Source organism: Salmo salar, unplaced genomic scaffold (genome assembly GCF_905237065.1).
Source record: "Salmo salar unplaced genomic scaffold, Ssal_v3.1, whole genome shotgun sequence".
NCBI lineage: Eukaryota > Metazoa > Chordata > Actinopteri > Salmoniformes > Salmonidae > Salmo > Salmo salar.
Genome location: NW_025548776.1, coordinates 45,077 through 71,880, shown reverse-complemented (window position 1 = coordinate 71,880; position 26,804 = coordinate 45,077). Strand labels below are relative to the sequence as shown.

General features: G+C 46.2%; 1 protein-coding gene across 1 annotated transcript; it reads left to right on the top strand.

Annotated features, from left to right (window-relative positions):
* Positions 1-918: 918 nt before the first annotated feature.
* Positions 919-26,478, top strand: LOC106573237 (sodium-dependent dopamine transporter; the record flags this gene model as incomplete). Its single annotated transcript, XM_045712746.1, has 14 exons — positions 919-950; positions 1,138-1,294; positions 6,763-6,982; positions 11,153-11,291; positions 11,989-12,123; positions 14,946-15,049; positions 16,571-16,695; positions 17,628-17,740; positions 18,040-18,168; positions 18,440-18,539; positions 22,956-23,056; positions 23,277-23,444; positions 26,073-26,144; positions 26,345-26,478. Coding segments are annotated over 14 exons (1,619 nt in total), but the record flags the coding sequence as incomplete, so codon positions are not given.
* Positions 26,479-26,804: the final 326 nt, after the last annotated feature.

Sequence of the window (26,804 nt, the reverse complement as noted above, 5' to 3'; positions counted from 1 at the left end):
AGACAGAGAGACAGGGAGACACAGAGAGAGAGAGAGAGAGAGAGAGACAGAGAGAGAGAGAGAGAGAGAGAGAGACAGAGAGAGAGAGAGAGAGAGAGAGAGAGAGGATGATGAATCCTTATCTATGTGTGTTTGAGCAGGCGGTAGGGATGATGGGGTGTGTGAGACCTTACCCTTTAAAGATTAAAGAGATCTCCCCAGCTGATCAAACTGCTGATTGTCTACAACAATTAGTTCCACCTATTACGGTTGTTTAACACAGAACGCTAACTGAGTTGGTCAAATAACAGTATAGCATTTTGTTCTTGCATTTTCATTATTTTGCAGGATGTTGGTTCAATTCAATTTCAATTCAATTTCATCATACATGCATATGAATGTGCTATGCATGGTAATGAATGTTTAATGAAGCCCTTAAGTAGGTTCCATTTAAATAAGATGTCCCTACCGTTATTGTCATGTATTGTCATGTCTAGCCTCAGACTCTCAGGCTCAACTAGATCAGAATGGAAAGGATGGCCGGGCAAGACTATGTCATTCATCCTGTCCTGTCCCTCTGCCTTCAAAATAAGCTTTCCTGGTCCCCTACCTGTTCCTATCAATGCTCTAAGTATGGTTATGCCTGTGTTATGAAGCCCTTATGCGCCTTATGAAGCCCTGTGCCGTATAGGAGCGTTCCTGGTGCCCTACCAGTTCTTCATGCAGATAGCAGACATGCTTATGAATTGCTTATGTATAGGTTATGACTGTGTTATAAAGCCATTATGTAGGTACTCTCTCTGTCCTCTATATGAGCGTTCCTGGTGCCCTACCTGTTCTTCATGGTGATACCGCTATGTATAGGCTATGAATGTGTTATGAAGGCATTATGTATGTACTATGTCATGTCATCCTGTCCTGTGTCTCTGTCCCCTGTAGGAGCGTTCCTGGTGCCCTACCTGTTCTTCATGGTGATAGAATGTTGTATTGTTATGAATATGCTATGTACTGTATGTGTTATGAAGCCTTAATGTAGCCTTATGTCTCTCTATTCCCTGTAGGAGCGTTCCTGGTGCCCTACCTGTTCTTTATGGTGATAGAATGTTGTATTGTTATGAATATGCTATGTACTGTATGTGTTATGAAGCCTTAATGTAGCCTTATGTCTCTCTATTCCCTGTAGGAGCGTTCCTGGTGCCCTACCTGTTCTTCATGGTGATAGCAGGCATGCCTCTGTTCTATATGGAACTGGCTCTGGGACAATACAACAGAGAGGGCGCTGCTGGCGTCTGGAAGATCTGCCCCATATTCAAAGGTAGGAGAGAGAGACAGAGAGAGAGAGAGTGTGTGTGTGTGTGTGTGTGTGTGTGTGTGTGTGTGTGTGTGTGTGTGTGTGTGTGTGTGTGTGTGTGTGTGTGTGTGTGTGTGTGTGTGTGTGTGTGTGTGTGTGTGTGTGTGTGTGTGTGTTAAGATAACTACCATTGTTTATACCCAAACAACGCCAGTCAGATGGAAGACTGAAAATTGGCTTTTAGAGTCTCTCTGTCTTTGGTGATAAACCCATTTTGGGCCAATCTTCCCGTACTTTCCAACACATCGATAAACACTCCGGTGAGCGGAAACCATCCAATTAACATGACAAGTGTCAAAAGAAGAAATGTGACCTTCTCTGTCACATTCTAACACCCCCCACCCATCATAACCACAGTGCTGCAGGCGGTGCTCTGGACCCCCCCCCATCATAACCACGGTGCTGCAGGCGGTGCTCTGGACCCCCCTCCTCCATCATAACCACGGTGCTGCAGGCGGTGCTCTGGACACCCCCCCTCCATCATAACCACGGTGCTGCAGACGGTGCTCTGGACCACCCCTCCATCATAACCACGGTGCTGCAGACGGTGCTCTGGACGCCCCTCCTCCATCATAACCACGGTGCTGCAGGCGGTGCTCTGGACCCCCCCCTCCATCATAACCACGGTGCTGCAGGCGGTGCTCTGGACCCCCCCTCCTCCATCATAACCACGGTGCTGCAGACGGTGCTCTGGACCCCCCCTCCTCCATCATAACCACGGTGCTGCAGACGGTGCTCTGGACCCCCCTCCATCATAACCACGGTGCTGCAGATGGTGCTCTGGACCCCCCACTCCTCCATCATAACCACGGTGCTGCAGGCGGTGCTCTGGACCCCCCCCTCCATCATAACCACGGTGCTGCAGACGGTGCTCTGGACCCTCCATCATAACCACGGTGCTGCAGACGGTGCTCTGGACCCCCCCCCATCATAACCACGGTGCTGCAGACGGTGCTCTGGACCCCCCCTCCATCATAACCACGGTGCTGCAGACGGTGCTCTGGACCCCCCCTCCTCCATCATAACCACGGTGCTGCAGACGGTGCTCTGGACCCCCCCCTCCATCATAACCACGGTGCTGCAGACGGTAATCTGGACCCCCCCCTCCATCATAACCACGTTGCTGCAGACGGTAATCTGGACCCCCCTCCTCCATCATAACCACGGTGCTGCAGACGGTGCTCTGGACCCCCTCCTCCATCATAACCACGGTGCTGCAGACGGTGCTCTGGACCCCACCCCGCCATCATAACCACGGTGCTGCAGACGGTGCTCTGGACCCCCCCTCCTCCATCATAACCACGGTGCTGCAGACGGTGCTCTGGAACCCCCCTCCTCCATCATAACCACGGTGCTGCAGACGGTGCTCTGGACCCCCTCCTCCATCATAACCACGGTGCTGCAGGCGGTGCTCTGGACCCCTCCTCCATCATAACCACGGTGCTGCAGACGGTGCTCTGGACCCCCCCTCCTCCATCATAACCACGGTGCTGCAGACGGTGCTCTGGACCCCCTCCTCCTCCATCATAACCACGGTGCTGCAGATGGTGCTCTGGACCCCCCCTCCTCCATCATAACCACGGTGCTGCAGACGGTGCTCTGGAACCCCCCTCCTCCATCATAACCACGGTGCTGCAGACGGTGCTCTGGACCCCCTCCTCCATCATAACCACGGTGCTGCAGGCGGTGCTCTGGACCCCTCCTCCATCATAACCACGGTGCTGCAGACGGTGCTCTGGACCCCCCCCCTCCTCCATCATAACCACGGTGCTGCAGACGGTGCTCTGGACCCCCTCCTCCTCCATCATAACCACGGTGCTGCAGATGGTGCTCTGGACCCCCCCTCCTACATCATAACCACGGTGCTGCAGGCGGTGCTCTGGACCCCCCTCCTCCATCATAACCGCGGTGCTGCAGACGGTGCTCTGGACCCCCCCCATCATAACCACGGTGCTGCAGACGGTAATCTGGACCCCCCCCCTCCATCATAACCACGGTGCTGCAGACGGTAATCTGGACCCCCCCTCCTCCATCATAACCACGGTGCTGCAGACGGTGCTCTGGACCCCCCTCCTCCATCATAACCACGGTGCTGCAGACGGTGCTCTGGACCCCACCCCCGCCATCATAACCACGGTGCTGCAGACGGTGCTCTGGACCCCCCCTCCTCCATCATAACCACGGTGCTGCAGACGGTGCTCTGGAACCCCCTCCTCCATCATAACCACGGTGCTGCAGACGGTGCTCTGGACCCCCTCCTCCATCATAACCACGGTGCTGCAGGCGGTGCTCTGGACCCCTCCTCCATCATAACCACGGTGCTGCAGATGGTGCTCTGGACCCCCCTCCTCCATCATAACCACGGTGCTGCAGACGGTGCTCTGGACCCCCCCCTCCTCCATCATAACCACGGTGCTGCAGATGGTGCTCTGGACCCCCCCTCCTCCATCATAACCACGGTGCTGCAGGCGGTGCTCTGGACCCCCCCCTCCATCATAACCACGGTGCTGCAGACGGTGCTCTGGACCCCTCCCTCCTCCATCATAACCACGGTGCTGCAGACGGTGCTCTGGACCCCCCTCCTCCATCATAACCACGGTGCTGCAGACGGTGCTCTGGACCACCCCCCCTCCTCCATCATAACCACGGTGCTGCAGACGGTGCTCTGGACCCCCTCCTCCTCCATCATAACCACGGTGCTGCAGGCGGTGCTCTGGACCCCCCCATCATAACCACGGTGCTGCAGACGGTGCTCTGGACCCCCCTCCCTCCTCCATCATAACCACGGTGCTGCAGACGGTGCTCTGGACCCCCCTCCTCCATCATAACCACGGTGCTGCAGGCGGTGCTCTGGACATTGATCTGCTGTTGTTGACCTGTCACTATTTAATGTGTTTACTGTCTGGGGGAGGTTTCATAGTCTCTCCACTTAAAGGTTTCAGTGTAACGTAGTGAGGTAAAGTCCTTGTTTCAATGGTGTTTCTGTTTTTAATCAAATCAAAACAAATTTTATTAGTCACATGCGCCCGAATACAACAGGTGTAGACCTTACAGTGAAATGCCCAATACAACAGGTGTAGTAGACCTTACAGTGAAATGCTGAATACAACAGGTGTAGTAGACCTTACAGTGAAATGCTGAATACAACAGGTGTAGTAGACCTTACAGTGAAATGCTGAATACAACAGGTGTTGTAGACCTTACAGTGAAATGCTGAATACAACAGGTGTAGTAGACCTTACAGTGAAATGCTGAATACAACAGGTGTAGTAGACCTTACAGAGAAATGCTGAATACAACAGGTGTAGTAGACCTTACAGAGAAATGCTGAATACAACAGGTGTAGACCTTACAGTGAAATGCTGAATACAACAGGTGTAGTAGACCTTACAGTGAAATGCTGAATACAACAGGTGTAGTAGACCTTACAGTGAAATGCTGAATACAACAGGTGTAGTAGACCTTACAGTGAAATGCTGAATACAACAGATGTTGTAGACCTTACAGTGAAATGCTGAATACAACAGGTGTAGTAGACCTTACAGTGAAATGCTGAATACAACAGGTGTAGTAGACCTTACAGAGAAATGCTGAATACAACAGGTGTAGTAGACCTTACAGAGAAATGCTGAATACAACAGGTGTAGTAGACCTTACAGTGAAATGCTGAATACAACAGGTGTAGTAGACCTTACAGAGAAATGCTGAATACAACAGGTGTAGTAGACCTTACAGAGAAATGCTGAATACAACAGGTGTAGTAGACCTTACAGAGAAATGCTGAATACAACAGGTGTAGTAGACCTCACAGTGAAATGCTTACTTACGAGTCCCTAACCAACAATGCAGTTAAAAGAAATACGGATAAGAATAAGAAATAAAACAAGTAATTAAAGAGCAGCAGTAAATAACAATAGCGAGACTATATACAGGGGGTACCGGTACAGAGTCAATGTGGAGGCTATATACAGGGTGTTACGGCAGAGTCAATGTGGAGGCTATATACAGGGGGTACTGGTACAGAGTCAATGTGGAGACTATATACAGGGGGTACCGGTACAGAGTCAATGTGGAGACTATATACAGGGGGGTACCAGTACAGAGTCAATGTGGAGGCTTTATATAGGGGGTACCGGTACAGAGTCAATGTGGAGGCTATATACAGGGGGTACTGGTACAGAGTCAATGTGGAGGCTATATACAGGGGGTACCGGTACAGAGTCAATGTGTGGGGGCACCGGTTAGTTGAGGTAATATGTACATGTAGGTATAGTTATTAGTGGCTATGCATAGATGATAACATCAAACCAAGTTTGAAGGCAGCCGGTCTTTCCATCCATCCAACCACCCACCCACCCACCCACCCACCCGCCCAACCACCCAGCCATCCATCCAGCCACCCATCCACCCACTCACCCAGCCAACCACCCAGCCACCCACCCAACCACCCACCCAGCCATCCATCCATCCAGCCATTCATCCAGCCAACCACCCACCCAGCCATCCATCCATCCAGCCATTCATCCAGCCAACCACCCACCCAGCCAGCCATCCAGCCATCCAGCCAACCACCCATCCATCCAGCCATCCATCCATCCATCCATCCATCCATCCATCCATCCATCCAGCCACCCACCCAGCCATCCATCCATCCAGCCATCCAGCCATCTATCCTTTCATCCATCCGCCAGTCTATCTGTCTCTATCTTAGTGTCCCTGACTGAGTGTCAGTATTGGATGTTAACGTTTTAATCAGCAGTCTCACATGCACCCAGCCCCCTAGCTGAGACAGAGAGAATAGCAGCTGTCACTCAACAGGGAATCGCTGCAATTACATCTGATCCACATATTTATTTTTCCTAACGATCAATGTTTTGAAAAGACGACATGATCACTGGTGATGCTAATGATTCTGCCTCAATAAATATCACTTCTTCTAGATGAAAAAGAGCCAGGACATCATATCGCCATCAGAATGAAAGAGATGGACACCAGTTAGTCCTAAAGGTTATGATGAAAGTGAACAGTAGAGCGTGGACACGGTGCTAAATGCTCAGAAAGGGCAGATCTGGGGATAAATAAAGCGTAGAGAGGAGACCGCAGAGGCCAACCTTTAGAAAGTTTGTCTTGTTATTTTTTTAAGCGCTCTTTAAATTCTGTGTTATCAAGTCTTCTGCCTAGTTTACTTGTGAAGTATTATGTAAATATGTAAGAATTTAGAGTGTTGACGTTCAAAGTAGGTGGTTTTATTTGAGGTATCCAGGAGCAGATATGACCTTTGGCCTTTGTGATACTTCCAGCTGATATCAATTATTTACTGTGATATTTTGCCCTGTTTTGTGTTTTCTGTCTACCTCTGCTATAGTCTGAGCCTGTATTCTAAACCATTGTGATCTTGAACTATGACCTTTCACCTTTCGCCTTTTCCCCAGGTGTTGGTTTCACAGTGATCCTGATCAGTCTGTATGTGGGCTTCTACTACAACGTGATTATAGCCTGGGCCCTGTTCTACCTGTTCTCTTCCTTCACCGGGGAGCTACCCTGGGTCCACTGCAACAACACCTGGAACAGCCCCAACTGCTCGGACCTCTGGGCCTTCAACAACTCCCTCAACGACACACACAAGTCCACCCCCGCAGCCGAGTACTTTGAGTGAGTCTTGTGTTTCGTCTCTAGATCCAAGTCTGAACAGAGACTGTTGACTTCTTTCTTAAAGTATTGTTGCTTTGTTCATGTCAAGTATGGGCATTTTGAGAGGGACCAGCTTCACCTTTTTCTCTCTTTGGCATTAAATTACACAAATGTGCACATTCATAATCAGACTTTATTTGAAACCTGGACCCAGAAGACATTGTGCCTGAGAGAGCCAGAGGTTCACATCCTGGTCTATGTGTATCCATACCTTCATTCTCCTGGTCGTCCATGGAGATACTGTATCCATGTCTTCATACTCCTGGTCGTCCATGGAGATACTGTATCCATGTCTTCATACTCCTGGTCGTCCATGGAGATACTGTATCCATGTCTTCATTCTCCTGGTCGTCCATGGAGATACTGTATCCATGTCTTCATTCTCCTGGTCGTCCATGGAGATACTGTATCCATGTCTTCATACTCCTGGTCGTCCATGGAGATACTGTATCCATGTCTTCATTCTCCTGGTCGTCCATGGAGATTCTGTATCCATGTCTTCATACTCCTGGTTGTCCATGGAGATACTGTATCCATGTCTTCATTCTCCTGGTCGTCCATGGAGATACTGTATCCATGTGTCTATACTCCTGGTCGTCCATGGAGATACTGTATCCATGTGTCTATACTCCTGGTCGTCCATGGAGATACTGTATCCATGTGTCTATACTCCTGGTCGTCCATGGAGATACTGTATCCATGTCTTCATTCTCCTGGTCGTCCATGGAGATACTGTATCCATGTCTTCATTCTCCTGGTCGTCCATGGAGATACTGTATCCATGTCTTCATACTCCTGGTCGTCCATGGAGATTCTGTATCCATGTCTTCATTCTCCTGGTCGTCCATGGAGATACTGTATCCATGTCTTCATTCTCCTGGTCGTCCATGGAGATACTGTATCCATGTCTTCATACTCCTGGTCGTCCATGGAGATACTGTATCCATGTCTTCATTCTCCTGGTCGTCCATGGAGATACTGTATCCATGTCTTCATTCTCCTGGTCGTCCATGGAGATACTGTATCCATGTCTTCATTCTCCTGGTCGTCCATGGAGATACTGTATCCATGTCTTCATACTCCTGGTCGTCCATGGAGATACTGTATCCATGTGTCTATACTCCTGGTCGTCCATGGAGATACTGTATCCATGTGTCTATACTCCTGGTCGTCCATGGAGATACTGTATCCATGTCTTCATACTCCTGGTCGTCCATGGAGATACTGTATCCATGTGTCTATACTCCTGGTCGTCCATGGAGATACTGTATCCATGTCTTCATACTCCTGGTCGTCCATGGAGATACTGTATCCATGTCTTCATACTCCTGGTCGTCCATGGAGACACTGTATCCAGTGTTCTTGTTAGATTAACAGGTGTCTCATATTTTTAGCAAAGGCGGTTTGTTTTGACAATTCAGGCCTGTCATGGAGTCATGGACAGACAGGCAGTCACTATCTTTATCTCCACCTGGGAGCAATTTCATCTAGTCTGAGTCAAGGCCATTCAGTTGACACAAAGGTATCCTCTTCTTCTTCTTCTTCTTTTACTTCTACTACTTCTTCTTCTTCTTCTTCTACTACTACTACTTCTTCTTCTTCTACTACTACTACTACTTCTTCTACTTCTACTACTTCTTCTACTTCTACTACTTCTTCTTCTTCTACTACTACTACTACTTCTTCTACTTCTACTACTTCTTCTACTTCTACTACTTCTTCTTCTTCTACTACTACTTCTTCTTCTTCTACTACTACTACTACTTCTTCTACTTCTACTACTACTACTTCTTCTTCTACTTCTACTACTTCTTCTTCTTCTTCTTCTACTACTACTTCTTCTTCTACTTCTACTACTTCTTCTTCTTCTTCTACTACTTCTACTACTTCTTCTTCTACTTCTACTACTTCTTCTTCTTCTTCTTCTTCTACTACTACTACTTCTTCTTCTACTTCTACTACTTCTTCTTCTTCTTCTTCTACTACTACTACTTCTTCTTCTACTTCTACTACTTCTTCTTCTTCTTCTTCTACTACTACTTCTTCTTCTTCTTCTACTTCTACTACTTCTTCTTCTTCTTCTACTACTTCTACTACTTCTTCTTCTTCTTCTTCTACTTCTACTACTTCTTCTTCTTCTTCTTCTACTTCTACTACTTCTTCTTCTTCTTCTTCTACTGCTACTACTTCTTCTTCTTCTTCTACTACTTCTTCTTCTACTTCTACTACTTCTACTACTTCTTCTTCTTCTTCTTCTACTTCTACTACTTCTTCTTCTTCTTCTTCTACTACTACTACTTCTTCTTCTACTTCTACTACTTCTTCTTCTTCTTCTTCTACTACTACTTCTTCTTCTACTTCTACTACTTCTTCTTCTTCTTCTACTACTTCTACTACTTCTTCTTCTACTTCTACTACTTCTTCTTCTTCTTCTTCTTCTACTACTACTACTTCTTCTTCTACTTCTACTACTTCTTCTTCTTCTTCTTCTACTACTACTACTTCTTCTTCTACTTCTACTACTTCTTCTTCTTCTTCTTCTACTACTACTTCTTCTTCTTCTACTTCTACTACTTCTTCTTCTTCTTCTACTACTTCTACTACTTCTTCTTCTTCTTCTTCTACTTCTACTACTTCTTCTTCTTCTTCTTCTACTTCTACTACTTCTTCTTCTTCTTCTTCTACTGCTACTACTTCTTCTTCTTCTTCTACTACTTCTTCTTCTTCTTCTTCTACTTCTACTACTACTTCTTCTTCTTCTTCTTCTTCTACTACTACTTCTTCTTCTTCTACTTCTACTACTTCTTCTACTTCTACTACTTCTTCTTCTTCTTCTACTACTACTACTACTTCTTCTTCTTCTTCTACTTCTTCTACTTCTTCTTCTTGTTCTACTTCTACTACTTCTTCTACTTCTACTACTTCTTCTTCTTCTTCTTCTACTACTACTTCTTCTTCTTCTACTTCTTCTACTTCTTCTTCTTGTTCTACTTCTACTACTTCTTCTACTTCTACTACTTCTTCTTCTTCTTCTACTACTACTTCTACTACTTCTTCTTCTTCTTCTACTACTTCTTCTTCTTCTTCTTCTACTTCTACTACTTCTTCTTCTACTACTACTTCTTCTTCTTCTTCTACTACTACTACTTCTTCTTCTACTTCTACTACTTCTTCTTCTTCTTCTACTTCTACTACTTCTTCTACTTCTACTACTTCTACTTCTTCTACTTCTTCTCCTTTTCCTATTATTCTACTTCTTCTACTTCTACCTCTTCTTCTACTTCTTCTCTTCTCTTCATTCTTAGTTGATAGTTACTGCAGTATTTCTCCACTTAGTATGATGTGTTGTTAGTTATAGGTTGTTAGTTAGTTGTTGTGGTTAGTCATTGGTAACAGTGTGCTGTGTTTTTAGTTGTAGGTTGTTAGTTGTTATAACCTGTTATAACTGTTATGTTCCAGGCGTGGGGTGCTCCACCTACAGGACAGTGAGGGTATAGCTGACCTGGGTCTGTTAGTTACCTAGCTGTTAGTTTATTAATTGTTATAACCTGTTATAACTGTTATGTTCCAGGTGTGGGGTGCTCCACCTACAGGACAGTGAGGGTATAGTTGACCTGGGTCTGTTAGTTACCTAGCTGTTACTTGATTAGTTGTTATAACCTGTTATAACTGTTATGTTCCAGGTGTGGGGTGCTCCACCTACAGGACAGTGAGGGTATAGCTGACCTGGGTCTGTTAGTTACCTAGCTGTTAGTTGATTAGTTGTTATAACCTGTTATAACTGTTATGTTCCAGGCGTGGGGTGCCCCACCTACAGGACAGTGAGGGTATAGCTGACCTGGGTCTGTTAGTTACCTAGCTGTTAGTTGATTAGTTGTTATAACCTGTTATAACTGTTATGTTCCAGGCGTGGGGTGCCCCACCTACAGGACAGTGAGGGTATAGCTGACCTGGGTCTGTTAGTTACCTAGCTGTTAGTTGATTAGTTGTTATAACCTGTTATAACTGTTATGTTCCAGGCGTGGGGTGCTCCACCTACAGGACAGTGAGGGTATAGCTGACCTGGGTCTGTTAGTTACCTAGCTGTTAGTTGATTAATTGTTATAACCTGTTATAACTGTTATGTTCCAGGCGTGGGGTGCTCCACCTACAGGACAGTGAGGGTATAGCTGACCTGGGACTGCCTCGTTGGCAGCTGACATCCTGTCTAGCTGTGGTCATCGTGGTTCTGTACTTCAGCCTCTGGAAGGGGGTCAAGACCTCAGGGAAGGTAGGTGGCCCTCTGAATCTGTAGTGGCTCCATATCAACCTATTTTAAGTGTACATAAATATATCTCTTTGCTGAAATGTAGTACTTTTATCTAAAAATAGTGAAATTGTGTCACTGTTGACTGACATTTTGTAAGATGGCTGCCACGGTCCTCAGCATCCAAATCTGTGATGGCTCCATATGTAAATGTTTCAGGGTACATAAATGTACATCTGTCTCAAATGTGGTTCGTTTGTCATAAAATGTCCACTCGTTCTGGATATTAAAGCTCTGGCCTGGCCCAGTGAGCAGAACAGAACACCAGAACAGGGCCACTACCTGTAGCTTTATGAGCAGGGTATTAAGTCCTGGCCTAGAACATAATAGAGTGGGCCAGGTTGTTGAGTCCATGTGTGTAGAACAGAACAGAGATGGGCCAGGTTATGAGTCCATGTGTATAGAACAGAACAGAGTGGGCCAGGTTGTTGAGTCCATGTGTATAGAACAGAACAGAGATGGGCCAGGTTGTTGAGTCCATGTGTATAGAACAGAACAGAGATGGGCCAGGTTGTTGAGTCCATGTGTATAGAACAGAACAGAGATGGGCCAGGTTGTTGAGTCCATGTGTATAGAACAGAACAGAGATGGGCCAGGTTGTTGAGTCCATGTGTATAGAACAGAGTGGGCCAGGTTGTTGAGTCCATGTGTTCCTGTGCAGGTGGTGTGGATCACAGCCACCATGCCCTACGTGGTCCTGACTGTCCTGCTGCTGCGTGGTGTCACCCTCCCTGGAGCCATGGATGGCATTAAGGCCTACCTCAGCGTCGACTTCCTACGACTCTGTGAGCCTCAGGTAAGACTGGGGGAGAGGGGGGAGAGACAGAGAGATAGGGGGGACAGGAAGGAGTGAGAGAAAGAGAAAGATTGGGAGACTGAGAGACAGAGAATGAGAGAGAGAGAGAGAGAGAGAGAGAGAGAGAGAGAGAGAGAGAAGAGAGAGAGAGAGAGAGAGAGAGAGAGAGAGAGAGAGAGAGAGAGAGAGAGAGAGAGAGAGAGAGAGAGAGAAAGAAGAGAAAGATTGGGAGACTGAGAGACAGAGAGAGAGAGAGAGAGAGAGAGAGAGAGAGAGAGAAAGAGAGGGAGAGAAAGAGAGAGAGAAAAACAAGAGAGAGAGAGGACAATAGGGAGATCAAAGGGAAGTATTCAGAGGTGATAAAAGTCTGTTTCCTTATTGATTTTCACAGACACACTAGTATTACAGCGCTGGTCCAGTCCTTGTCTCTCACAGACACACTAGTATTACAGCGCTGGTCCAGTCCTTGTCTCTCACAGACACACTAGTATTACAGCGCTGGTCCAGTCCTTGTCTCTCACAGACACACTAGTATTACAGCGCTGGTCCAGTCCTTGTCTCTCACAGACACACTAGTATTACAGCGCTGGTCCAGTCCTTGTCTCTCACAGACACACTAGTATTACAGCGCTGGTCCAGTCCTTGTCTCTCACAGACACACTAGTATTACAGCGCTGGTCCAGTCCTTGTCTCTCACAGACACACTAGTATTACAGCGCTGGTCCAGTCCTTGTCTCTCACAGACACACTAGTATTACAGCGCTGGTCCAGTCCTTGTCTCTCACAGACACACTAGTATTACAGCGCTGGTCCAGTCCTTGTCTCTCACAGACACACTAGTATTACAGCGCTGGTCCAGTCCTTGTCTCTCACAGACACACTAGTATTACAGCGCTGGTCCAGTCCTTGTCTCTCACAGACACACTAGTATTACAGCGCTGGTCCAGTCCTTGTCTCTCACAGACACACTAGTATTACAGCGCTGGTCCAGTCCTTGTCTCTCACAGACACACTAGTATTACAGCGCTGGTCCAGTCCTTGTCTCTCACAGACACACTAGTATTACAGCGCTGGTCCAGTCCTTGTCTCTCACAGACACACTAGTATTACAGCGCTGGTCCAGTCCTTGTCTCTCACAGACACACTAGTATTACAGTGCTGGTCCAGTCCTTGTCTCTCACAGACACACTAGTATTACAGCGCTGGTCCAGTCCTTGTCTCTCACAGACAGCGCTGGTCCAGTCCTTACAGCGCTGGCTGCCTTAATCAACATCCACAGCGCCCGGGGAACAGTGGGTTAACTGCCTTGTTCGGGGGAACAGTGGGTTAACTGCCTTGTTCAGGGGAACAGTGGGTTAACTGCCTTGTTCAGGGGAACAGTGGGTTAACTGCCTTGTTCAGGGGAACAGTGGGTTAACTGCCTTGTTCGGGGGAACAGTGGGTTAACTGCCTTATTCAGGGGAACAGTGGGTTAACTGCCTTGTTCAGGGGAACAGCGGGTTAACTGCCTTGTCTCAGGGGAACAGTGGGTTAACTGCCTTGTTCAGGGGAACAGTGGGTTAACTGCCTTGTTCAGGGGAACAGTGGGTTAACTGCCTTGTTCAGGGGAACAGTGGGTTAACTGCCTTGTTCAGGGGAACAGTGGGTTAACTGCCTTGTTCAGGGGAAGAGTGGGTTAACTGCCTTGTTCAGGGGAACAGTGGGTTAACTGCCTTGTTCAGGGGAACAGTGGGTTAACTGCCTTGTTCGGGGGAACAGTGGGTTAACTGCCCTATTCAGGGGAACAGTGGGTTAACTGCCTTGTTCAGGGGAACAGTGGGTTAACTGCCTTGTTCAGGGGAACAGTGGGTTAACTGCCTTGTTCGGGGGAACAGTGGGTTAACTGCCTTGTTCGGGGGAACAGTGGGTTAACTGCCTTATTCAGGGGAACAGTGGGTTAACTGCCTTGTTCAGGGGAACAGTGGGTTAACTGCCTTGTTCAGGGGAACAGTGGGTTAACTGCCTTGTTCAGGGGAACAGTGGGTTAACTGCCTTGCTCAGGGGAACAGTGGGTTAACTGCCTTGTTCAGGGGAACAGTGGGTTAACTGCCTTGTTCAGGGGAACAGTGGGTTAACTGCCTTGTTCAGGGGAAGAGTGGGTTAACTGCCTTGTTCAGGGGAACAGTGGGTTAACTGCCTTGTTCAGGGGAACAGTGGGTTAACTGCCTTGTTCAGGGACAGAATGACAGCTTGGAGATTCGTTCGAGCAATCTTTTGGTTACTGGCCCAACGCTCTAACCACTAGGCTACCTGCATATATATACAGTATATATATATATCGTATATGTGTGTGTGTGTGTGTGTGTGTGTGTGTGTGTGTGTGTGTGTGTGTGTGTGTGTGTGTGTGTGTGTGTGTGTGTGCGTGTGTGTGTGTGAGAGAGAGAGAGAGTTATGCTGATGTTTATTGCTGTATTTTAAAGCCACAAGTATTCTTTCAGTGCAGGAAAATATAAGGTTCATTATAAACAATTTAATATTTCAGTATCCATGAAATCCCGACTGATGAAATGTATATATGAATCATTTGCCTTAATAGGGGCGCTGTAAGAATCTCCAGCTGTTTCCCCCCCCCCTCCACTAGCAACGCACGACCGCTAAGGACTCAAAGCAGCAATTTGAGAATTAGATTAGACACATGCATGCAGCAACAATTTGCTAAATTACCCCGTATTCACAAGTGTCTTTCATCTTTCTGTTGAACGAGTTTCCTGCAATTATCTCTGATAACAGCCTTTTTCTCCCCGTGTCTTTTGTCCTCTGTCCCCCGGCCGTTTGTTGTGTAGGTCTGGATAGACGCTGCCACTCAGATCTGCTTCTCTTTGGGAGTCGGGTTTGGAGTGCTAATAGCGTTCTCCAGCTATAACAAATTCAGCAACAACTGCTATAGGTAAGCTAGAAGCCCAGAACAAACCAGGCCGTGTCCCAAATAGCACCCTATTCACTATATAGTGCACTACTTTAGACTAGGACCCATAGGGCTCTGGTTGAAAGTAGTGCACTATGTAGGGAATAGGGTGATATTTGGTATGCTGCCTCAGTGTTGATAGTCTCTAATAGAGAGGATGACAGAGGGGACAAACTGCTGCTGAGCTGGTGAATTACAATACCTTTGAAGCCCCTTACCTACTGGCCATGTCTTTAACACCAGTCTGTTCTATAGAGGACAGTATTACCTACTGGCCATGTCTTTAACACCAGTCTGTTCTATAGAGGACAGTATTACCTACTGGCCATGTCTTTAACACCAGTCTGTTCTATAGAGGACAGTAATACCTACTGGCCATGTCTTTAACACCAGTCTGTTCTATAGAGGACAGTATTACCTACTGGCCATGTCTTTAACACCAGTCTGTTCTATAGAGGACAGTAATACCTACTGGCCATGTCTTTAACACCAGTCTGTTCTATAGAGGACAGTATTACCTACTGGCCATGTCTTTAACACCAGTCTGTTCTATAGAGGACAGTATTACCTACTGGCCATGTCTTTAACACCAGTCTGTTCTATAGAGGACAGTATTACCTACTGGCCATGTCTTTAACACCAGTCTGTTCTATAGAGGACAGTATTACCTACTGGCCATGTCTTTAACACCAGTCTGTTCTATAGAGGACAGTATTACCTACTGGCCATGTCTTTAACACCAGTCTGTTCTATAGAGGACAGTAATACCTACTGGCCATGTCTTTAACACCAGTCTGTTCTATAGAGGACAGTATTACCTACTGGCCATGTCTTTAACACCAGTCTGTTCTATAGAGGACAGTATTACCTACTGGCCATGTCTTTAACACCAGTCTGTTCTATAGAGGACAGTATTACCTACTGGCCATGTCTTTAACACCAGTCTGTTCTATAGAGGACAGTATTACCTACTGGCCATGTCTTTAACACCAGTCTGTTCTATAGAGGACAGTAATACCTACTGGCCATGTCTTTAACACCAGTCTGTTCTATAGAGGACAGTATTACCTACTGGCCATGTCTTTAACACCAGTCTGTTCTATAGAGGACAGTATTACCTACTGGCCATGTCTTTAACACCAGTCTGTTCTATAGAGGACAGTATTACCTACTGGCCATGTCTTTAACACCAGTCTGTTCTATAGAGGACAGTAATACCTACTGGCCATGTCTTTAACACCAGTCTGTTCTATAGAGGACAGTATTACCTACTGGCCATGTCTTTAACACCAGTCTGTTCTATAGAGGACAGTAATACCTACTGGCCATGTCTTTAACACCAGTCTGTTCTATAGAGGACAGTAATACCTACTGGCCATGTCTTTAACACCAGTCTGTTCTATAGAGGACAGTATTACCTACTGGCCATGTCTTTAACACCAGTCTGTTCTGGATCTACCAGGTATGTGAATATGTTCTTGTTATCTACACTCTCTCTTCCAGAGATGCCATAATCACCAGTTCCATCAACTCCCTCACCAGCTTCTTCTCTGGCTTCGTCATCTTCTCCTTCCTGGGTTACATGTCCCATAAACACAGCGTGCCACTGGACAAGGTGGCTACCGACGGTCAGTAGTCTTAATGCTCTGGACAAGGTGACCACAGACGGTCAGTAGTCTTAATGCTCTGGACAAGGTGACCACAGACGGTCAGTAGTCTTAATGCTCTGGACAAGGTGACCACAGACGGTCAGTAGTCTTAATGCTCTGGACAAGGTGGCCACCGACGGTCAGTAGTCTTAATGCTCTGGACAAGGTGGCCACAGACAGTCAGTAGTCTTAATGCTCTGGACAAGGTGGCCACCGACGGTCAGTAGTCTTAATGCTCTGGACAAGGTGACCACAGACGGTCAGTAGTCTTAATGCTCTGGACAAGGTGGCCACCGACGGTCAGTAGTCTTAATGCTCTGGACAAGGTGGCCACAGACAGTCAGTAGTCTTAATGCTCTGGACAAGGTGACCACAGACGGTCAGTAGTCTTAATGCTCTGGACAAGGTGACCACAGACGGTCAGTAGTCTTAATGCTCTGGACAAGGTGACCACAGACTGTCAGTAGTCTTAATGCTCTGGACAAGGTGACCACAGACGGTCAGTAGTCTTAATGCTCTGGACACTTTTCTCAGATAATGATGGAGACCTGAAATTATTGTTTTGTTCTTTATAAAAAAAATAGTTAGATGTATTGACATTTCCAATAGATTTTTCAGCCAGTCATTATTTGTGTGTGGGATCTCTAAATTGATGTCATGTCCACTTGTCTTTCTGACATGCAATATTAAATGTTGTTTATCTACATCAAAATGTTTAGCTGCTCTGGGCTTGGTGTCAGGGCTGATTGGAAATCTATATGTGTTTATCAGCACAAATCAATCATGTGGTCGACATTGTCACCGCTGTTGATTAAACAAATGATTAAACAAAAGTCATGTCAATGTGATCTAGCTGTTTGATTAACACTAGATAACTAAATCATTCATCTGTGTTGTTGTGTCCCATACAGGTCCTGGTCTGGTGTTCATCATCTACCCAGAGGCCATTGCAACATTACCAGGATCATCAGTGTGGGCAGTTATCTTCTTCATCATGTTGTTGACTCTGGGCATCGACAGTGCTGTGAGTACACCGCTCACCATTATAGAACAAACTATGAACTGATGAACCTCCAGTTTCTGAGGTGCCAACATGCTACAGGATAGCAGTGACAAACCCTACTCCTGGGGAGATAACAGGTGTGCAGGCTTTTAGTCCGACCCAGCAGAATCAGGACTGGCTAGTCCTGCTATAGGTGAAGTGCAAGGACCAAGTTCAGCTAAATTACGGTGTTCTATGTTCTATGGTCTCTGATTCTGTGTTCTATGTTCTATGTTCTGTGCTCTGTGCTCTGTGTTCTGTGTTCTGTTTCTGGTCTTTAGATGGGAGGGATGGAGTCAGTGATCACAGGATTGATGGATGAGTTCAAGTTTCTCCACAAACACCGGGAACTCTTCACCCTCTTCATCGTTGTGTCCACCTTCCTCATCTCACTGTTCTGTGTCACTAATGTAAGTGGACGAAAAAGGTGTGTGTAAAGTTATTTCTCAAGCATCTAAGGAATTTGCATGAATGACACATGGCTAATATGAGACATCAAATGGAACCTCTCCTCTCCTCTCCTCTCCTCTCCTCTCCTCTCCTCTCCTCTCCTCTCCTCTCCTCTCCTCTCCTCTCCTCTCCTCTCCTCTCCTCTCCTCTCCTCTCCTCTCCTCTCCTCCCTCTCCTCTCCTCTCCTCTCTCTCCTCTCCTCTCCTCTCTTCTCTTCTCTCTCCTCTCCAGGGTGGTATCTACGTGTTCACTCTGCTGGACCATTTTGCTGCTGGGACATCCATTCTCTTTGGAGTGCTTATTGAGGCCATCGGCATCGCCTGGTTCTACGGTGAGGAGGGGGAGGAGGGGAGAGGAGGTGGGGGGAGGATGGGAGAGGAAGAGGAGAGGAGAGGAGAGGAGAGGAGAGGAAGAGGGGAGGAGCAGGAGGAGGGGGAAGGAGCGGAACGAGGAAAGTGACAGGAAGGGGGTGCTCCTGCCTTGTTATACGGGGAGGTGTAGGGAGTAGGAGGATGCGTAGCGGGAGGAGAAGGGACTCCTTCCTGATTCTACAGAAGAAGAGGGTTAAGGAGGAGATGGGATGGAGGACTACTATCTAATTCTACAGAAGAAGAGGGTTAAGGAGGAGATGGGATGGGAGGACTACTATCTAATTCTACAGAAGAAGAGGGTTAAGGAGGAGATGGGATGGGAGGACTACTATCTAATTCTACAGAAGAAGAGGGTTAAGGAGGAGATGGGATGGAGGACTACTATCTAATTCTACAGAAGAAGAGGGTTAAGGAGGAGATGGGATGGGAGGACTACTATCTAATTCTACAGAAGAAGAGGGTTAAGGAGGAGATGGGATGGGAGGACTACTATCTAATTCTACAGAAGAAGAGGGTTAAGGAGGAGATGGGATGGAGGACTACTATCTAATTCTACAGAAGAAGAGGGTTAAGGAGGAGATGGGATGGGAGGACTACTATCTAATTCTACAGAAGAAGAGGGTTAAGGAGGAGATGGGATGGGATGGGGGGGAAGGGGACTCCTGTCTTGTTTTACAGAAGAAGAGGAGTGAGGATGGGTGAGTAGGGAGTGGGGGGAGTGAGGAGGGAGGAGGAGGGAGGGAGGAAGAGGTGAGGAGGGGAGACTCTTAGCTCTTCATGGCCAGCCAAGCTGATGCCCTATTAGGCCAGTGATAGGGTCTGATGGGATATCAGTCTGGATATTCCTCTGCTGTGCCGCCATGCAACACCATCTCATTAGCTGTCAGAGGACCGGGACGTAAAAAGCCTGTCTCTGGTGTGTATCTGCCACTCAGAGTGTATGGTCCATATTACTATTTAGTGTTTAGGTGTTTGGAGTGGACAGAGACATATTAGAGCCAAATAATAGTGTATTGATATTGAATATCTGAGGTCAACATCCCAGTCTGTGGTGTAAAGATTGACTTTTTGTTGGTCTATTGTGGTTCTGATGATACTTGGATGTCAGAAAATTACACATTAGTTTCCTAATCTCTATAAAACAGTCTATGGACAAGGTATGACAGCAATCCATACTTTGGTTTTATTTCCCTGACACTGTTTCCAAATGCTAACATTTTAGCATTTGTGTCACAAATCCCATTCAAGTCATGGATACCCGATAATAGCGTTTCCCGAGCATCATTTTCAAATCATCTGAAAGTATCTCAAATTGATTGTGGAGCCCAACAAAGTCACTTATAAGATAATTCCATCCAATTGACGCCAGATTTTCATGCGAATATTCTAAAATCGGCATAATACGCATAAAACAATATGCTAATTTTCCCACCAGAGATGTGTTTACATCAAATTGACTTGTTTGGCGCCGACAGAGATGGCCGCCTCGCTTCGCGTTCTTAGGAAACTATGCAGTATTTCGTTTTTTTACGTATTATTTCTTACACTGTTACCCCAGGAAATCTTAGGTTTTATTACATACAGCCGGGAGGAACTATTGGATATAAGAGCAACGTCAACTCACCAACATTACGACCAGGAATACGACTTTCCCGAAGCGGATCCTCTGTTTGGTCCACCACCCAGGACAATGGATCGGATCCCAGAAGGCGACCCAAAACAACGGCGCCGCAGAAGGGGAAGATGGAGCGGTCTTCTGGTCAGGCTCCGTAGACGGACACATCGCCCACCGCTCCCGAGTATACTACTCGCCAATGTCCAGTCTCTTGACAACAAGGTAGATGAAATTCGAGCAAGGGTTGCCTTCTAGAGAGACATCAGAGATTGTAACATTCTCTGTTTCACGGAAACATGGCTCACTCGGGATACGTTATCAGAGTCAGTACAGCCAACCGGTTTCTTCACGCATCGCACCAACAGAAACAAACATCTCTCTGGTAAGAAGAAGGGCGGGGGTGTATGCCTTATGATTAACGAGACGTGGTGTGATCATAACAACATACAGGAACTCAAGTCCTTCTGTTCACCTGACTTAGAATTCCTCACAATCAAATGCCGACCGCATTATCTACCAAGAGAATTCTCTTCGATTATAATCACAGCCATGTATATCTCCCTCAAACAGACACCTCGACTCCCTAAATTGTTTCCTCGGCTCCCTAAATTGTATCAGCATATTGAATGCGCTACCCGGCTGGCAACACCCTGGATCATTACCTCTCTAATTTCCGCGATGCATACAAAGCCCTGTCCCGCCCTCCTTTCGGAAAATCTGACCACGGCTCCATTTTGTTGCTCCCAGCCTATAGACAGAAAGTAAAACAGGAAACGCCTGCGCTCAGGTCTGTTCAACGCTGATCTGACCAATCTGATTCCACACTTCAAGATTGCTTCGATCACGTGGACTGGGATATGTTCCGGATAGCATCGGACAATAACATTGATGTATACGCTGGTGAGCGAGTTTATTAGCAAGTGCATTGGTGGCTGCTGCTGTCACGCCCTGACCTTAGATTGCCGTTTATTTTCTCTATTTTGGTTAGGTCAGGGTGTGATTTGGGTGGGCATTCTAGATTTTGTATTTCTATGTGTTTATCATTGTCTCTGATTAGGAACCATACTTAGGCAGCCCTTTTTCCACCTTTAGTTGTGGGATCTTGTTTTTGTGTAGCTGCCTTTGAGCAGCCCCAGAACGTCACGTTCTCGGTTTTTCTCCTGTTTGTTGTTTTGGTGAGTTTCATTTTCATTAAAAGATGTGGAATTCCATGCACGCTGCTCCTTGGTTTATTTATGATCGGGAGTTCGAAGATAGAGTGACAGCTGCCAACATACTGACTAATCTCTAGCCACTTTAATCATTAAAAATTGGGTGTAATTAATGTATCACTAGCCACTTTAATAATAAAAAATTGGATGTAATAAATGTATCACTAGCCACTTTAAACAATGCCACTTTATATAATGTTTACATACCCTACATTACTCATCTTACATGTATAAACTGTACTCTTTACCATCTACTGCATCTTGCCTATGCTGTTCGGCCATCGCTCATCCATATATTTATATGTACATATTCTTAATCATTCCGTTACACTTGTGTGTATAAGGTAGTTGTTGTGAAATTGTTAGATGACTTGTTAGATATTACTGCACGGTCGGAATTAGAAGCAAAAGCATTTAGCTACACTCGCATTAACACCTGCTAACCATGTGTATGAGACCAATAACATGTGATTTGATTTGATTTCTGACTTGTTGCAGATAAAAGGCTTTTGCTGTTCGATTCCCATGTACTGAACAAACAAATTTCCATCACATTTTCAACTTCACTGATGGTTTTGTCACAACAAATGTTGCGTTATATGTTGTGTGTGTGGGGCGGGAAGGGATGTGTGTGTGTGTGTGTGTGTGTGTGTGTGTGTGTGTGTGTGTGTGTGTGTGTGTGTGTGTGTGTGTGTGTGTGTGTGTGTGTGTGTGTGTGTGTGTGTGTGTGTGTGTGTGGTCGTACATGTGTGCATTCGTGCGTGTGTTTGTGTATGTCTAACCAGCCTTGTGGCTCTGGGGTCAGTGTGGTCAGCTTGCTGCCCTGCCATGGTGGCCTCAGCCTGAGAGGGCGGACTACTTTAGCCCCAGGCTTCTCCGGGCCTTTTCCCTGGCTCCATCTCTACTGACAGGTGGCTGTGGCCCCCTGTGCCCCTCCACAGGAACAGCTGCCTGCTCTCCATAGGCTGCAGTCACATTGGGATTGTGCCTGGGCTTTGAGAAGTGCCTCCCAGGCAAGGAACAAAGAGAGAAGGTTGAGTGAGGAGTAACCTAGACGAGGAAAGGGACTTGATGCTGGTGGTATTAAACACGCTACCCAGAATGTTAATATCCTTGTATTTCAAATGTACTGTCGTTTCCTCAAAACAAGAGAACACAAAGTAACGCAACATTGTTGACAACTATTGTTCATCCTCAAGGCTTCCTGTCTGCTGTGGTATAAACTTCCCCTTTCCCTCTCTTTGCTCTGTGAATGACTACTCAAGGGTTTTGATCAGGGTAAAGGTTCAATTCGAATGATAAGGTAGTCAATTCAGGAAGTGATTTGATTTTAAACTTCAAAAATGGAAAAAAAAAACGTTTGAAATAAATAGCTTTTACTTTTAAGTCTATTGAGAAGTCATTGAAAATAGATGGTCTTTTTTTAAACTATATACTTCCTGAATTGACAGCTTTCAAATTGAATTGAAATTTGAATTGACCCCAACCCTGGTTTTAATGACGAACCGTCACACGTTTTTAACTGCTATGGTTTGAACTATTCCCTTCAGGAGTGGATCGCTTCAGTGATGACATTGAGGAGATGATCGGACAGAGACCAGGCCTGTACTGGAGACTGTGCTGGAAGTTTGTCAGCCCATGCTTCCTCCTGGTGAGTTCATAAAGAGAGAAACACCTGGGTCAAACATGTCAAATACCTTTAGTTTACCTGGTGCAATGGAACCAGTTGAATAGTCCATGCAGCTCTCACTCATGCACACCAAGGTCTAGGCACTAACTACAGTTTGCTAGCTTCAGTAGAGGCTAGTCCATAAATGTCCTTATGACTTGAAACAGGAAGTGTCCTAACCCCAAACCCTCTGTTTCTCCAGTTCATGGTGGTGGTGAGCTTCGCGACCTTTAACCCTCCTAACTACGGGACGTACACGTTTCCCATATGGGCCAACATGATTGGCTGGTGTTTGGCTATATCCTCCATGACCATGGTGCCTCTCTATGCCATCTACAAGATGTGCACCTTACCTGGGAAGTTCTGTGATGTAAGTCTGCTTCATATAAGTCTGGTTTATATAAGTCTGGTTTATATAAGTCTGATGTTTAACAGAGCCATAACAGAGCCATCTGCCAGATGTGCACCTTACCTGGGAAGTTCTGTGATGTAAGTCTGGTTTATATAAGTCTGGTTTATATAAGTCTGATTTTTAATAGAGCCATAACAGAGCAATCTACAAGATGTGAACCTTACCTGGAAAGTTATGTGATGTAAGTCTGGTTTATATAAGTCTGGTTTATATAAGTCTGGTTTATATAAGTCTGATTTATATCAAATCAAATTGTATTGGTCACATACACATGGTTAGCAGATGTTATTGTGAGTGTAGTGAAATGCTTGTGCTTCTAGTCCGACAGTGCAGCAGTATCTAACAGGTAATATCTAACAATTCCACATCAAAACCTAATACACACGATCTAGTAAAGGAATGGGATGAGAATATATAAGTATAAAATATATGGATGAGCAGTGACAGAGTGGCTAAGATGCAATAGATAGTAAAGAATAGATAGTGAAGGATACAGTATACAGTAGATACATATGAGATGAGTAATGCGAGATATGTAAACATTCTTAAAGTAGCATTACTAAAGTTACTAGTGATCCATTTATTAAAGTGGCCAATGATATCAAGTCTGTAGGTAGGCAGCCACCTCTCTGTGCTAGTGATGGCTGTTTAACAATCTGATGGCCTTGAGATAGAAGCTGTTTTTCAGTCTCTTGGTCCCAGCTTTGATGCACCTGTACTGACCTCACCTTCTGGATGGAAGCGGGGTGAACAGGCAGCGGATCGGGTGGTTGATGTCCTTGATGATCTTTTTTGCCTTCCTGTTACATCGGGTGTTGAAGGTGGCCTGGAGGGCAGGTAGTTTGCCCCCGGTGATGTGTTGTGCAGACCTCACCACCCTCTGGAGAGCCCTGCGGTTGTGGGCGGTGCAGTTGCCGTATCAGGTGGTGATACAGCCCGACAGGATGCTCTCGATTGTGCATCTGTAAAAGTTAGTGAGGGTTTTCGGTGACAAGGCACTTTTTTTCAGCCTCCTGAGGTTGAAGAGGAGCTGCTGCGCCTTCTTCACCACGCTGTCTGTGTGGGTGGACCATTTCAGTTTGTGATGTGTAAACCAAGGAACTTAAAACTTTCCACCTTCTCCACTACTGTCCCGTCGATGTGGATAGGGGGTGCTCCCTCTGCTGTTTCCTGAAGTCCACAATCAGCTCTTTTGTTTTGTTGACATTGAGTGTGAGGTTATTTTCCTGACACTACACTCCGAGGGCCCTCACCTCCTCCCTGTAGGTCGTCTCGTCGTTGGTGGTAATCAAGTCTACCACTGTAGTGATGTCTGCAAACTTGATGATTGAGTTGGAGACGTGCATGGCCATGCAGTCGTGGGTGAACAGGGAGTACAGGAGGGGGCTGAGCATGCACCCTTGTGGGGCCCCAGTGTTGAGGATCAGTGGAGTGGAGATGTTGTTTCCTACCTTCACCACCTGGTGGCTGCCCGTCAGAAAGTCCAGGACCCAGTTGCACAGGGCGGGGTCGAGACCCAGGGTCTCAAGCTTGATGATGAGCTTGGAGGAACTATGGTGTTAAATACTGAGCTGTAGTCGATGAACAGCATTCTTACATAGGTATTCCTCTTGTCCAGATGGGATAGGGCAGTGTGCAATGTGATGGCGATTGCATCGTCTGTGGACCTAAGTCGTAGAATTCTTGGTTATCTTCGTGAACCCTAGCTAACAAGTTGAATTAGTAATACAAAATTTGGTTTAATTACTTATTTACTAAATACCTAAACAATCACACAGAATTACACATACACAGGATGGGTCATACATTGATTACTAATGATGTCATAAAGGAATTGTTCCTAGCGGATGGAACAGATATGATGGCTGGTTCCACAAAGAAAGGGGGTTGGGTTTTGAATGAAAGCGCGGGAAGACTGAGGAACAAAGGAATTTGGTCTCTGATCGGACCTTGTAAAGCTATGCTATCGTAAATACAGAATCTTATGCATTCTAAATAACCGCCCATTTGGAAAAGGAATATTTACTCTGAGCTGTGCTTCAATAGGTTGGTCGTAGATGGAAGGCCGTGTTGCCCAACAGAGATCTTCCTGTCCTCTGAAGAATGTCTGGTAGAATGGATGACAACTGATCTGGTATCATATTCTTTAAGTACCAACACATATTTTCAACTGGTTGGATTACCGAAATATGGTTCCTCTCCCCCCACCTTTTTGATGTTACCAGACTCTCTCTCTATGTTAACAAAGGGCTTTCCAAGAGTCTCTCTGTAGAGTAGAGAGAGCGGAAAGGGGGGAAGGTATTTATGGGCGTCATAAACCTGACCAACAGGCCAACGTCATCACAGCTACTCTGGTGATTTAGCAGACACCTTTAACCAAAGTGATGCCCACTTTTATCCACATCAATGCACAGAAATGTCAACACTGACACTGACACATATATATTCGGGTATGTGAGCAATATGGCTGATGAGCTATAACATCACCAGTAAATATGAATATCCAGCTTGGTAATGCACAATGACTTGTATAAGGAAGACAAGTTAGTTTCTTTGGTAACTGATTCCCGTGCTGTCTTCCTGTAGAGACTGGCCTACGCCATAACGCCTGAGCACGAACACCACTTGGTGGATAACGGAGAAGTTAGGAGGTTTACGGTAAGCTGCTCTTCACTATTTACTTGACGTTACTTAACCTTCCCTACTTACCTTACCTTACCTTACCTTACCTTACCTTACCTTACCTTACCTTACCTTACCTTACCTTACCTTACCTTACCTTACCTTACCTTACCTTACCTTACCTTACCTTACCTTACCTTAGTGTATTTATTGTCCTTTCCCATTGGTTTCCACAGCTCCAACACTGGATGGTGATCTGAGCCCAGGAAGAATACAGAGATGTCCATTCACATGGAGGATGGAGGGATAGAGGGAGGGATGGATGGATAGAGAGAGGGAGGGATGGATGGATAGAGAGAGGGAGGGATAGAGGGAGGGATGGATGGAGAGATAGAGGGAGGGATAGAGGGAGGGATGGATGGAGAGAGAGAGGGAGGGATAGAGGGAAGGATGGATGGAGAGAGGGAGGGATAGAGGGAGGGATGGATGGAGAGAGAGCTGGATAGATGGATGGATAGAGAGAGAGAGGGATAGAGGGAGGGATGGATGGATAGAGAGATGGAGGGATAGAGGGAGGGATGGATGGAGAGAGAGATGGATGGATGGATGGATAGAGAGATGGAGGGATAGAGGGAGGGATGATGGATAGAGAGATGGAGGGATGGATGGAGAGAGGGATGGATGGATGGATGGATA